The sequence below is a fragment of the Sorex fumeus genome, unplaced genomic scaffold (genome assembly GCF_029834395.1).
Source record: "Sorex fumeus unplaced genomic scaffold, SorFum_2.1 ptg000033l, whole genome shotgun sequence".
Taxonomy (NCBI): Eukaryota; Metazoa; Chordata; class Mammalia; order Eulipotyphla; family Soricidae; genus Sorex; species Sorex fumeus.
The window spans coordinates 15,258,842-15,274,291 of record NW_026606090.1 but is presented as its reverse complement, the minus strand read 5'-3'; the positions used below and the strand labels follow the sequence as shown (position 1 = coordinate 15,274,291).

At 40.5% G+C, this 15,450-nt stretch overlaps 1 protein-coding gene across 2 annotated transcripts in view; it reads right to left on the bottom strand.

Annotated features, from left to right (window-relative positions):
• Positions 1–1,791: 1,791 nt before the first annotated feature.
• The window catches only part of SH2D4A (SH2 domain containing 4A), a 69,557-nt gene continuing 55,898 nt past the window's right edge, over positions 1,792–15,450 (bottom strand). For both annotated transcript variants that reach the window (XM_056116904.1, XM_056116905.1), the window contains 2 exons: positions 2,358–2,578; positions 1,792–1,892 (listed from right to left, as the gene is read on the bottom strand). In XM_056116904.1, the coding sequence (XP_055972879.1) occupies positions 1,800–1,892; positions 2,358–2,578 (314 nt within the window). In that variant the 3' untranslated portion in view covers positions 1,792–1,799. The remainder of the gene's footprint in view (positions 1,893–2,357; positions 2,579–15,450) is intronic.

Here is a 15,450-nt window from a genome sequence, read left to right as displayed (position 1 = left end):
GCCAGAAACAACTAAAGAGGCTTAGAAAGAAACAGCACGAGTATGAGTTTTGCATACAGTCCCAGTGAAACAGACAAATCAAAGTGCCTGGAACTGGGAAGTAACATGAGAAGAACAACCCAATCCTAGACCCCCTGGGCTGCCAGGTGAGGATGCTGGACAGTTAAGGCAAAAGAAAGAGATGACCAGGGCTGCACTTAACACTTTGCCTCAGGTTTGATTCACTAAGACTGAGTCCAATAATGGAACAAGAATGAGAATTTAGGACTCCTCAAGCTATTTAATTCATGATTTATTCTGAATCTTAGAGTCATCCTTCCTCCCTAAGAAGTTCAAGTATTATTCCAGACCATAATACCATCCTATATGGAATAATTTATTCATCTGCATGTCAATAAACATCAGCATGTAATAGCATAGAACTCTTTCTACCATTAATTTAATTCAGGTCAGTTCCTGTGCTCTAAATCTTTCTGGAGTAGGACGTCACTATACCTATACGTGGATATGGGCATATTCATTTCTTCCAAAATAAGTTTAGGTTTGTGGTACTAGTAATTATGAAAACAAATAAGATTTGTCAAATAAAAGATTTTTATTTGCCAAATCATAAAAATCTTTTATTTGCCAAATCTTATTTGTTTTCATAATTACTAGTACCACAAAGTACTTTTTTTATTCACTCTAAACCTTGAGGTTTCAGAAAAGGATAAAAACAATCAAAATCAGATAGCTAAAAATATTGCTTTATTAGAGGTTGAACTGAGATGCATAGAGATAAAAGAATCTAGTTGAGGTTACTCAGGTAATGGAATAAAGATGAGCATAGAATGGAATTTTCTTACTTCCAGTCCTGCACTACCAGACTTGAATTTATAATAGATCTTCCTGCAGAAATCTTTCTATGATGCTGAATCACAGAAACAAAAAGTAATAGATGGGTTTAGTTCAGACAACGTGGAAAATTTCAAGAAAACCTTAATAATGATCTATGCTTAATTTTTTTTCATTAAAGCGCACATACATGCACATACAAGGGCATATACACGTATGTACACAGGTACTTATCCTCTTCTCTGGTTACATTTTATACTCATGGAGTGCGTTACTCAACCCAACAGCCTTGATGCTGAGAAAACTGCTATATTCTCTTTTCCTTGCAAGGTATGATGATGTAGGGAGTGAGAACTGACGTACAAGTAAATGTCATTTTTTTCCTGGGAGAATATCTGGGAAGTAGTTCCAAGTATCCTCAGAGACCTGAGGCTGACCCCTTTGCCCCTTATTGGGGCTAACTTGAGAGTCACCAAAGATAAGGATAAGAATGTAGTGGAAAAAAGCCAGCTGGATGAGCAAAGCTTTATCCCAGGGCTGAAAAAAGTCATGTAGGCGATTGCTCTCATGTCCCCTTTCTATTTATGAGGAAGCAGACTATACAAAAACAAATGTGTGAAGATCATGAAATAGTTCATAAGAGCTACTTGGTTTTTAAGTCCATCTGAATGCCCCAGGAGAATTTCTTCTTTGTTCATTTTGTCTTACAGATATCATTTTAAGGTAGTTGTTCAAATCAGGAATCATCTTCCCTTTTCTTTTGCAGCACAAAAAGATGAAGTTAATTTTTTCTTAGAACTTAACTCCAGCATTTGTACAGAAAGATTTCCAATCTTTTTTACAATACTTCCCAGTATTGGCTTTTCTGAAGTGTGATTTTTGGCTTGACATACAAATGTCTATTTCCACAGAGTTTTTTTTGAGATGCAGCCCTGTCAGAAGTGTAGAAAGACACAATGGGGCTGTCACTCAAAGAGCTCCAAGTAGTCCGGTGGCTGGGACTGCTGACCACAGGGATACAGAAGGAGCTCCCTCCCCAGCGAGGTGATTGGCTCTTCCTGCAAAACAGAAAGCATGGGTCAGGCTGGGTGGGCAGGATGTTGAGAGAGCTTAAATAATGTCATGCCCCTCTAGTGAGAGGTATTCCTTCCTTATACCATGATTACATGAAGCCTTACTGGTTTATAACAACCTAGAAAAATATTGTTTTCATCCACATATTTCCATGTTCTCTCTCTCTGAAACTAGAATTCTAACTTAAGAATATCCTCACTTATATATGTACAGAGTTTTTAGATTTCTCCTGTTTTCTCTGCTCCATTGGGGTCTCCCTGAGTACTTGAAGAGGAACTTCAGTGATAAAGGAAATGCAATTAAGAGTCTTGAATGTCAGGAGAAATGATCATATCCAATTCCCCCTATTATTTGTCTCAATCTTTTTTTGCCCTAGTAATTGCTATTTATTGTTAGACCTATTGTGGGACAACAATTCTCAAAGCAAATTAAGTTTATACATGGTTCACCTTGTGATACTCCACCAAGTCTGCCAGTGTGTTGTGCTGTAGTTGGTCGACGCCCAGGAAGCTGTAGGAGTCTGCGGAGGCATCAATGAGGAAGTGTTTACATCCTTCCTCAGACAAATAGGACAGGGCATAGCCTTTGGTCTTCTCACTGACACGGATTAGAAAACTGCCTGGCACACATGTGCTCAGAAGTTCATTTGCTCTTTTTAGTGTTATAATTCCTGTGGGAAAATAAGCAGGCTTTTCAGAAAATCATTTCCAAAATTCCCCTTTCCCCAGTTAAGTATATCTTAAGTGGATAAACTTTAGTGAAAAACAAGAACATCTTTAAGTTTATTTTGGTATTCAGAGGAGTTCAATAAAGATTATTTGGAACCTGGGAAAGAATGATTTATATAAACAATAGTGCAAATGAAAGAGTAAATATGTAACCTTTAGAAGAATACATGTCCACATAGATACCCACTGATAACAATACAGAGTTCTTGATTTTGGTGAGACCCTTGACAGCCATACTGGGAGTCATCAGGAAAGGGACGTTAGATGTCTTCCTCAGCCACCTCAGTTTTCCATGGCCTAAGAATAAACAAAGTTCTAGAACAGTGGTTCTCAGACAGAGCAGTGTGTGTAAACATCTGGGAAATTATTTTGTTTCTTATTGTATGGGTAAGTAGAGTTCAAGGATGCTAACAGAGAACACCACATTAAGAATTATCTAACCTGAAATGTCTCTAGAATTGAAGGTGTAGAATTGAAGGTGAGAAACCTTAGTATAGGTGTTAACAAGTTAGTCACCAAAAAACCTACAAGTGCCTCTGGTGTAGGTAGAGCTAATTCTAAATGTTCCTTTATTTATTCCTTTATTCGCATTTATTTAAGGGGGGAATAGGTTCACACTTGGTGGGGCTCAAGGGCTATTCCTCTGTGTTCAGGAGTAAGCCCTGGCATCAGTTGGGGGTCCAATTGGTGGCCAGAGATCAAAGCGGGGTCAGTGCCATACAAGGCACATACCATAACCTCGATATTATCTCTCCCTGCTGCTTCACTCACATTGAAATTAACGTTTCCCAAAGTGGGTAATACCTTGGGAGTGTGCTGAAGTAATTCAATGTGACAGGAGTAGCCTCCAGTACAACTTGAGTGGGCAATTTTTATTTGCTTAAAAGTTTGGGATTTATTTTATTACTTTTATTAATTTATATTTAATGATACCCACAATATTCATTTATATTTAAATGAGCACAACATATAAATGTGATATAAATGTGAACAAACATATATCTTGTATATAAAAATGCATTGTTTATGTCTTCATATATATTCAAAAGAAATATATGAATCTAAATATGTCTATAATACAGATTTATAGACTTTACAGAGGAAGAAAGACACAGGAAATGAAGGTGAGAGTGTGTGAGAGTGTGTATGTGTGTATGAGAGAGAGAGAGAGTGTGTGTGTGTGTGAGAGAGAGAGAGAGCTCATGAATTCACCCATTAGTCTGAACTCATGAGGTTTAATTCATGTTCTAGTATCCTCTTCATATTCCAATTGTAGTTCAGACAAACTGATAATGTTATAAAAAGTGAAGAAAATGTACAAACCCATCTTGAAAAAATGGGAAAGTCATTGAGCCCTGATTTGAGGATAAAGACAGCATTCTCTAGAGCATTTTAATTTTAGCAAAGAGAAAATTTTGACTTCTCTTGTTCCAAAATTATTTCCCTATTGATTCTCATCATCTTTTTAAGAAAAATAAAAATCAAGGAAGTCTGGTGGTGAAAAAGAAATGAGCCAGTGCAGTCCTTTGGTCTGAGATTGGTTACAGGGTAGCTTTGGCGCTGTCCATTTTGGCAGTTTGGAATTTCAGTGCTAGGTTAGAGGAAGCAGTGGTCTCTGGGCGTTGTGGTGCTGGGGATAATCAGGGACACCCTGACAGTGTATGGCCTGTGGGGCCACTCCTAGTGATACTTGGAAGCAAGGTGGTGTCAGGAATTGAACCGTGTTCAGCACACACTAACCTCATACTATCTCCCAGACCCATAACCCTACCTCTTTGGTAGAAAAGTTATTTAACCTTAATAATAAAACGTAAAGTAAAGCATTTACTTAAACAAAGGGCTGGAGAGGTAGTATCATGCTGTGCATGCTTCTGGACCTGGGTTAAACCCTTGGCACCCCATGTAGTTCCTCCTAGCCTCATCAGGGTTGATTCCTAAGGACAGGGCCATGAGTAGTCCTAAACACCATCAGGTATGCTCTGCACATTGCTAAAAATAAAGTAAAACCATTTTTCACCCCTTTTGTAAATAGACCTTTAATAAAGGGGGGATTGAAAAGATCACCAGACAAAATCACAGTCTTTCTCCCAGACAAAATCACACAGTCAACACTTGTTCTGGCTTTTTGGCCCTTATGCCCATTCCGGAGGTGCCTTTGAAACTCAAAGTTCCATTTGGGACTTATCTTACCAAGTGAGATATGGTTTAGAGCTGGGGATGCAGATAAAGTCTGGAGTGCCCCACTCACAGACAGGAAGTGTTCCTGAAACAAAGGTCGGTGCCTCTTCTCTAGAGTCACTGATACTTGTGCTTTTATCTATGCCTGACAGTCATCTTTCCATCTTTCTTAAGTGAGTATGTCCCTAAAAACTTGGTAGCGAGTGCTTGGTGATCCCTGCTTGCTGCGCTGTCCATTTTGGGGGTTCAAACAGCTGCCTCTACAGGACGAACTGCTGCTTCACTGTAACTTTTGCCTTTGCAAACACTCTCAGCCCCAATGATGCATGACAGGCAAAAACTGTGTATGAAACAATTCAACTGGTGAGCACCTATACAGAGTTGCGTGTGACCAAAGTTAAAAATGAATTTGATATGAAATTTGGGATTTATTTACCACTGATACTGGAAACTCCCCTTCAAAATTGAAGGTGTGTTAAACCAGTAGTGAAGGAGAACAACATCCTGGAAAATTTTTCTTTTCACTTACTGAGAAACTAACTCAAGAATTCCAGATTCATCAACAGATGGGGCAGATGTTGTAATTTATAACATCTGAGTGTTATCTACTAGAGTTGAAGTTCTAAAATGGATGTTATTTTTGGGAAGAATACCGAATCAGAATTAAGGTCAAATTCTTTCTAAAATCAGCCCATTACGTATTTGTACAAGAAATTACACGAGAGCCTCTTACAGCACAGGACTCTTTCTATCTCCAGGACACCAGGACACAATGAAGTGATTTTGTGACAAATCACAGGTCATAACAGAAGCTCCTTAAAAACAATAGCACTGACAGAGACTTATGCTACGAAAAACCAGGCTTAGTTCATGTTGCTTTACAACAGAATTATTATTCAGAGTACATCCTCTCTGGGTGCCTCTGGCAATGCAGTTCATGAACAATGTATCTTGATTAATCAAGAGCAGTGGTATGTTCTAGTAGTCCTGGCTGCAATCACTGTTTTTGAATGTGAAACCAAAATCCACAGTCAGATATTAATGACTATGGGCCCATGCATACTCCTTACAGTACTTATCATGCTTGATTTGCCCCATTCATGACTGAAGATTCATGACTGAAAGTTGAGGTCTTTCCAGTCTCTCAAAGGACCAGGACACCTCATTCTGAATATCTCTCTTCTTCCATGTACAAACACTAATATCTGCAGTCAAAAGGATCTCTATGCTTATGAAAAAAGTGGGGGGAAAGCAATATAAAACTTATTTTTATTTCACTAATTTTTGAAATAAATAAACACCTCTAGAGAAGTGGTGTTTGAGTAATTTTCTATGATTATGGCTGGCCATTGTTCATTCATCAGGTGGCTGGATGAATGTGTGGATGGTAATTATAAATGTCCATTAGATAAATGTGGCTATTAAGTATCTAAAATGTGGCTAGTGTGATTTAACTTTCAATAGCATTTCATTCAAATTAGTTTTTATTTGTATGTAGGAATACTGCTATTTCTTCAGCCACTCATTAGCTGACTGAATTGGGCATGAACACCACCTTACTTTTTTAAAATTTTTTTTATAATTTTATTTATTGAATCACTGTGAGAGCAGTTACAAAGCTTTCAGGTTAAAGTGTCGGTCATACAATGAAACACCGTACCTTCACCAGTGCCCATCTCCACCACCAAAACCCCCAGTATACCCCCATCACACACCCTCCCCCTACCGGTGGGGCAGATGATTTCCACATTACTCTCTCTCTACTTTGATTACATTCAGTATTTTGATACCTTACCCACCACTATTATTTGGGATTTTACCCCACACTTGGATCTGCCAAAAAAGGCAAAAGTAGACAATTTTTTCTATTGCTGATTATGAATAACATATGATGTTGCGTGGCTGCAGCAGTGGCCATGCGGTTTTGAAATTCCAAAATTTTAACAATTAAATCTAGAGGGATTTCTGCCAAAACCTGCTGGGTTCCGAGATTTGTTCCTGAATCTCTTGGATCATGGCCGTTAAGGAGCTTGATCAGGAGCCAAAAAGGCCATTAGTGGGCGGTGACTCAGGGTCTCATTGGGATGGGAAGGAAAGGGCCGGCTCCACACCCATCCCGTGAGGTCCCATGTGGCTCATCACTGAGGACCCAAACCTGACTGTCCAATGTCCTCTGGAGGATTTTGGCCACCGAGCCACCTAGGGGGAGCAGGCGGAGGGACAGCACCCTTTCCCCCCTGGAATGCCTGGCAACAGTAACCTACTGTGGGGTCCAGATGCATTTCTGCCAAAAGCTGCTGGGCTCTGAGATTTGTTTCTGAGTCTCTGGGATCATGGCCATTAAGCAGCTTGATCATGAGCCAGAGAGGCCATTCGTGGGCGACGACTTGGGGTCTTGTTGGGACAGGGAGAAAAGGGCTGGCTCCACCCCCATCTCATAAGGCCCCATGTGGCTCATCACTGCGGGCCCAAATCTGACTGTCCAGTGGCCTCTGGGCGGCCACTGGGCTGCCAGGGAGAACAGGCCAAGGCATGAAACCTATTCCCACCTGGGGTGGCCCAGCGCCAGTAACTTACTGCAGGGACTGGATGCATTTCAGTCAAAAACTGCTGGGTTTCGAGATTCGTTTCTGAGTCTCTGGGATCATGGCCATTAAGCAGCTTGATCAGGAACCAGAGAGGCTATGCCTCCAATTATATAGCTGAGCTGGAGGTGGTTTGTTGGTATGTCTCCCACATACCTAACTTTTGGCCATTTACTTTCTTGGGGGGCTGGAGCGATAGCACAGCGGTAGGGTGTTTGCCTTGCACGCAGTCAACATGGCCGACCCGAGTTTGATTCCTCCACCCCTCTTGGAGAGCCCGGCAAGCTACTGAGAGTATCTCGCCCGCATGGCAAAAGCCTGGCAAGCTCCCCATGACATATTCGATATGCCAAACACAGTTACAACTGTCACAATGGTGACGTTACTGGGCCCGCTTGAGCAAATCGATGAACAACGGGAGAACAGTGACAGTGACTTTCTTGGTAAACTTTGCCCCAAAGTTTTGGGGTCTGGCCAAAGGCACAGCAGCAATTTTGGGGTATCTGGAAGTCTGAAGGCACCATCAGGCTGCTGATACACTCGCCTCACAGGTACAGATTGACCGGCTGGAGGCACCATATCCCCTCAAATTAGTTTTGATATGAAGAGTCACATATGCCTAGTGGCTTCCACTGCCTGGAAATCAAAACCTCTCTGTAGTGAAGATTTATTGCCCCATAGTATGCCAGGAGAAGTTGTATATGTTTTACATAAATGGTAAACAAATTCCAAGAGACCTTAGATAACTAAGAAACCCGCATAGACCCTTCCTTAGAAATACAAGTTGAAATTCACTATAGCCAGACTCACTCAACCCAAGTGCCTGAGAACAGACAACTGGTTAAAGAAACTAGGGTACATCTATGCAGCTGTTAAGAAGCAATGAAATTTGCTTATAAGTGGGTTTACATGGAGAGTATCATGCTGAGTGAAATGAGTCAAAGAGAGAGGAACAAATAAAGAATACTGTATTCATTTGCGGATATAAAAAGTAATAGTATGAGACTAATATCCAAGGCCAGGAAAAACAGGGGCCAGGAGGACTGTTCAAGTCAACTTGTGGCAAGTGTCTGATTGACAAAGGGCAGTTATAATAAAAAAGGAAGCAATATGACAATGATCACTTTGGACAAGAACTGAGTGTTTTGAAAATCAGTAAAGGGATATACATGATAATCTTTCATTATCTGTGTTTTAAACCATAAAGCCCAAAAGAGAGAAAGAGAGAGAGAGAAAGAAAGTGACTAAGAGAGAGAGAGAAAGAGAGAGAGAGGGGAGGAGAGAAACTGTCTGCTATAGAGGTAGGTGGACGGAGGGAGGAAGGGAAACCAGGGACACTGGTGGTGGGAAATGTGCTCTGGTGAAGAGATGGTGATGGAACATTGAAACCCAATCATAAACAATATTGTGACTTTGTATGTCACTGTGATTCTGTAAAAAAAAAAAAGAAATATAAGTTACAGAGACTTTCCCACAGGAGGACACAGGTGAATGGGGATTGCCCAAAGCTTTCTCCAAAGCTCTCTTCAAGAGTTTACAAGATTCCACTCAAGTGAATGACACTTTCTGATTTCTTTCTTCACACAGTTAAGTCTCAGGTTTTTCTAGGTCTCTTGAGCACCTGATTACCTCTTCACCTGGCCACTTACCCTGACATATCCAAGTTCTCATCTGGCTCCCACTTGCACCTAGAGACTCAGCTCTCCTATCCTAGTCTTACCTGGTTCTCACCTTATCTGGGGACTCACCTATTCTCTCAAAACTGTATTTGGCTCCAACCTTATTTGGGTATGCACCACTCACCATCATTGCACACACAAGCAAATTCTGCCTAATCTTTCCTGCCCTATTTCCTTTGAATTCCTCGAAAGTAACTACCACCTCATTTATTACTTCAGTCGTTATCAAATGACTTTGTCATTCATTAGAAATTAGAAATTTTGGTGGCTGGAGCAATAGCACAGCAGGTAGGGCGTTTGCCTTCCACACGACTGACCCGGTTCAATTCCCAGTATCCCATATGGTCCCCTGAGCACCACCAGGAGTAATTCCTGAGTGAATGAGCCAAGAGTAACCCCTGTGCATTGCCAGGTATGACTAAAAAGAAAAAAAAGAAATTAGAAATTTCTTCTCAATATCTCTCTATAATGTCCCTCTAGACTCAGGATTATTTTTTTTAACTGAGCATTGAGTTCTCTTATGGTTTTTTTTAAATTTTTATTAGTGAGACACCATCATTGCACACGCAAGCAAATTCTGCCCAATCTAGACTCAGGATTATTACTACCCCAGAAATTTTGGATGCACTCCAAAGTTTTCTGAAGTACCACCAGGCCTAACTGTGCCCATCAATGACTTACTTCCAGCATCCAAAAGGTATCTGCTTGAAAATACTGGTGAAGGATGGGTGTTGGAACATTGTATGACTGAAAGCCTATCAATAACAACTTTGTAACTGTATCTCACAGTGATTCAAGAAGAAGAAGGAGGAAGACTGGAGAAGGTAACTCAGAAGGTGGGAATGGTGTTGGAAATCAAATGCCCACAACAACTGTATTATGAACAACTATAAACCATGGTGTCAAAATAAAGTAAAAAATAAATTTAAAAAAGCAGAACTGACATCATAACCTTCTCCATTTTATGAATGGTCAACTGAGTGAGAGAGATACATGCCTAGAGTTTCAGAATAATCCCAAATCTCTCATTTTATGAGATATTTCTGAAACCAGCTGAAAATAAAATATGGGAAATTATTCCACAAAGAGGGATTAATTTCTCATCTAGACCATATAAAACATAAAGTGTGCACATATTCAGCGTGTGTTAGTGCAGTGGCTTGGTAGTGAGGATGATGCAACAGTGAGCTCTGTCACCACCTCAGCCTATGCCCAGCTTCCAGAAGGGAAGGCTCCCTGTACCATGCTTTCTGCTCCCACACATGCTCAAGTTCTCTTCTGCTGTCTGTCCCATGGCCCGTGCCTCCTGGGCAGCCCAGAATAAAGTGTAGAATGGGTGGTACTGAGCATTTCCAAGGATTACATTTCTGCCATTAAGTGGACCCAAAATTCCACTCTGTAGCATGGAGGAGGAGGTAAACAAAAGGAAAAAACTTTATTTCCAAGTAGCAACTGTAGCAGACTTCAGTGTACTTGCCATCATTGGGAGTTTTAATTTTCTCTCTGGAATGCCCTCTACTCTATGCTTTCTTTAACCTCTCAGAATCTAAAGGAGCAATTTCTCAACTACTCAGATGCACCCCAGATCATCTCTCTGGAAGATTCACTAGCCTGCTCTCCTTGGAGATCTTGAACACGTAAGAGATAAGGAAAAATGGTCATAATTCTTAAGAATTATGATTCATAATGTTTTTTTTAACAATTCCAGGATTAAAATGACCTTTTTCTCATTTCATTACCCTAATGGCAAACACATATTAACTAGGGCTTATGAGGTGTCACATATGCTTCTGATACTTTACTCATCAAACTTTTCAAATCACCTTGGATAATGCCTATTGTCTGTATCATACAGATGAGAGACAGAAATATAGCAGCCATATGACTTGCTAAAGTCACATAGCTGGTACGTAAGGAACTGAGAGATTGTCACCTAGAGAGGTGCTCTAAATACAATGTTACGTGACCTGCATATCCTGGCATAAGAAAATTGTTTCCAATGTCCAAATTGTTTTCCAATTTGGCAGCAGAAATTTAGTAAAGATAGTAAATGATGGTTAAAAAGAAAGTTCTAAGACTTGAACACAGCCAGGGTGAATCTCGTGGTTTCCAGCACTTTAGAGCCTGTGAAGCTCTGCATCCTCAGGATCTCACATGGAGCCACCTGGTCTCATTGGCTGTATGGCCAGGAGTAGCCCCAAGGACTCCTGGTCACTGATTCTGAGTACCCCAAACAAAATAGAAAACAAAACATAAGAAATTCTGGAATTTGACAGGTATTCCAAAGGGCTATAGAACATATTTTGCATGTGCGAGTTCTGGGTTTAATCCCTAACATCTCATGGTACTCTGGGAACCACTGGGAGTGACCCCCAAACAGTGCATCAGGAGTAGTTCCTGAAAATGCTGGATGTGGTCAACAACAACAACAACAACAACAACAAAAATCTGAGACAAAATTTGATGAATTTTAAAAACTTCTCTAAATAGCAGGATCCCACTTTTCTGTTATAAAAAATATGAAGTAGGCCCCCAAAGTAGAATCACTCTCTTTTGACCCCTGCTCTCTGAGACCCCTCTGGGACCCAGCAATAAAATAATGCTAAGTTACAAGACTTGAGATCTGTGAATCTGTACAGGAAGAATGGTCCCAGGTCCAAGACCATGCTGCCTCATGGTTGGTGTGAGAGTGAGGACTTGAACACATCAGTTGCAAAACTCAAGAATGGTCAATTGAGTTAATGGATTATTTTTAAAATTAATGGAAAATCAAACTAACATTCTGCAGTAAATTTGATGCACTGAATAATTTATGAGAAAAGTCAGGGTTTTCAGAAAACAGCAACAAAACCAGGAATGCAGAGCATTTTCTGCAGAAAAGCTAGCTCATCTATAAGTGTGCGTAGCTTTAACATCTCTTATATTCTCTCTTTAGTTACTTTAGAAATATGAATCAATACTAGGCAGTCAAATAGGAAAACTATAGACTAATCAGATGAAGTGAGGAATCTTCCATTTTTAAAAACCCTCATACCCTTTAAAACCCTATCAAAGAGATGGCAGTTATCACCAAGTAACAGACTTCCAGACACAGAAATAAGCAATTTGTGCTTAGTGAAAATAGAAATGGGATATCTTATTGTGACTGGTAGGCACAATTTTGATAGCTCCATGATTAAGAAATGTCTACCCTTCAGTAAAATCAGTTAAGAACAGATGATCTCTTAAGGGCCAGATTCCAAGAATCTTTAAGATTTCTGCCTCAGAGAAACATAGGAAGAGTCTGTCAAGTCACCCAGCACAATCCTGAAGGAGTACCTGGAGGTTGGAGAGAGACATGGGACTCCATCTGGGCAATTAGTTGTCTCAGAGGAGCTACTGTTCCTAGGCTAATTGTTTCCACAGAAATGGATAGGCTTTAGTCCCTCATGGAAAATTAAAAACTAAAGGAATACGTCAAAAAGGAAAACAATAAAAAAAGTTGAACTATAAACTATATTAGAATCTCACAGATGTTAAAGGGATTTGCTCATCAGGTAATGTGAGGGCGATGTGGCTGCGACATCTGTCACCCCATTGATCGCCAGGGTTGATTCGGCTGATCTGGCTGGCTAGGCGGGTGTCCCCTTCCTCCCTCACTGCTCCATGTGCGTCCCTCCCGAAGCTGCACGCTCGCTCGAAGAGGACGGCCTTCCCCGATAGAGACATACCGGTCTTCGGTCGAGGGTATACGAGTAGCTGCGCTCCCCTGCTAGAACCTCCAAACATTTAAATTATATAGTATGGAAATTAGAGCCTCTGGGAGGAAGGTTAAATTATATGCTATGACAGCAAGATACCCTCAAGAAACAAATCAGTATGAAAATATTTTGTCAGCACTTTATATTCAGATTTGAGTAAGGAATAGTTAATTAATAATTAATTACTGATGTAATAAAGGAAATATATTAGTTCTCCAACAAAAACATTAGAAATTTCTAAATAATAAGTTTATTTATATTTATATTTCTTTTTCCCACCTCCAAACTCCTAGTCCTTGCCAATTTCTAAGCTCCTACACATTATCTTATGTTCAACAGAAATAAGAAATCTTAATGAAGAGACCATTTTTTTGTATTTTATCTTCTTTCTTGTATGCTTTCTGCAGCTCATCTTCAAGCTCACTGCTTCTGTCTTCAGCTGTTGTCATTATACTGCTGAGGGAACCCACTGAGTTTTTAATTTCATCTGCTGAATCTTTTATTAGTGACACTTCTGTTTGTAGCTTTCTTATTTCTGCTCTCATTTCTTTCTGTATTTTCTTGGCTATTCGTTTCACTGTTTCTTTTTTTTTTTTTTAGATGTCACAGTCACGGTCACGATCCTCCCGTTGTTCATCGATTTGCTCGAGTGGGCCCAGTAATGTCTCCATTGGAGACTTTGTTACTGTGTTTGGCATATCAGTACGTCACAGGTAGCTTTATTTGTAAATGGTGACCATCTAAATCTGAGTGCACAAATTCCAAAACCTATAACACTCTGTATACTTCAAAAAATTCAATTTTGCCAATATATTAGATACTAGGATTCAGAACAGAAAACAGAACGAACCAAAGACCCAGGCGACAAATACTGGCAGGATGTAGAATATTGTACAAGAGAAGAAAAATATTCAAGAAACAAATCTCATACAGCTATTTATCAAGAGAAATATATATACAATTGATTTATTCTGTCCAATAAAAATACATCATGCCATGGACATTACAGGTTCAGAACCGCGCAACTGGGCTGCCCACGGCTCTTGGCCCCCTGGGATTGCATACACAAAAACCCCCTTCTACTCAGCCCGGGAAATGTAAGTACCAGAATTGTAAATACGAAATAAAAAGCTACACTGGTTCCAAATGTAGATTAAATTTCTACGAGAAAACAACAGTGTGTTCTTTTATTAAAGAAATACCAAATGAGGAGTTTCCCTGTTACATTCAAGTGGGAAAATACCTCCTTTTTTGTTTTGATTTACCATGTCATATATCCAATGAATATGGAGAGGTGGTAGCCTTAAAGCCGCAGTGTTCTCTTAAAAGTCAAACTGCTTCTCCCCAAGAGTAGTACCTACAGTGCCTTGTGGGATTGGTCCCTGTATACCAGAATTTATTCTTCCCAGTCAAAAAAAAAAAAAAAGATGGATACTGTGTCATCTCAGCCTGGACTGGGCGATTGGGAGCATGTCCCGAGCAGTCTGGAGGCTGCTTTGCTGAGTCACTCTTGAATTCAGAATCTGAGGAAGTAGCAGCAGACTCATAATCTGCATCACTTTCATCTGATGCATTGGAAGTGGAGCTATATTCATCAGCTTGAGAAATATTTTTACTATGAAAACCCTTTTGAGACTTAGGTATGGGAGGAGTTGAGGCCGTACCATCCCTAATATCCTCTTCCTCCTCCTCAACTGTGCTTTTCCAAAACAGGAGAATAGAATCGACAATCTCCCATGTAACCCAGAATTCCATGGAGATCTTATTCCCTTCCTTATATGCCTTATAGACATTTTTCTTAACTTTTTTCCAAATCTTGGTTTCTAGAGTCCCTTCATCCGGGGACCATGGGTTTACCTCATAAACTACTTTAAAGCAGGACCGGAGCTGGTCTCTGGAAATCTAGAGTTCTGGGTTCCCTGTCTTGCAGGAGAGACACTGAATCAAATCCATAAATGCCTTGGGCTGTTCAGTCTGGCTCGAGAAACTATGAAAGATCTTGGGAAGGCCCAGAGTCTGCCCCATCTTATTTGGGATTGCTGCTAGGATTCTAACTCCCAGTACACTAAGAAATCATATTCTCCCACTCACTTTCTAGAGTAGGGGATGGACCAAATGCTATTCTTATCTTTAGTTGATAGTTCATGCTCACTCCAGGGATGCTGTAAAAAACTCTGAAGGCAGGCAGGGGTTGGCCCTGATGGCTCTTCCTCTGGCCACCCAGGTTCTGTGGGGCCTGGGCTGCTCCCTGCAGCTGGGGAGGCCCAGGCCCTGGGGCAGATCGCAGTGGAGACAAGGGCCAAGCCGGTTGATTGATCAGATGCCGTTTATTTCATTCTCATCCCCATTCACTCCTGTCTCTCTCTTTCTCTCCCGGTCGTCGATCTGGAACCTCTCTTTCCTGGCTCTGGGTCTGGATCTCGATCTTCTCCTCCTCTTGACTGTTTCTTTCATTTTCTCCTTTAATTTACTGGATGCCTGCTTCACTGTTTCTTAGAGCAAATTGAACATCCTCAACATTTCATCTCTGAATTCTCTATCAGAGAGATTGTATTTGTGGGAATTCCCTGTTGAGGCTTCAGGGATCTTTTCTTCATCCACTCCTCATGGTGGAAATCTGTGCTGTTTCTTC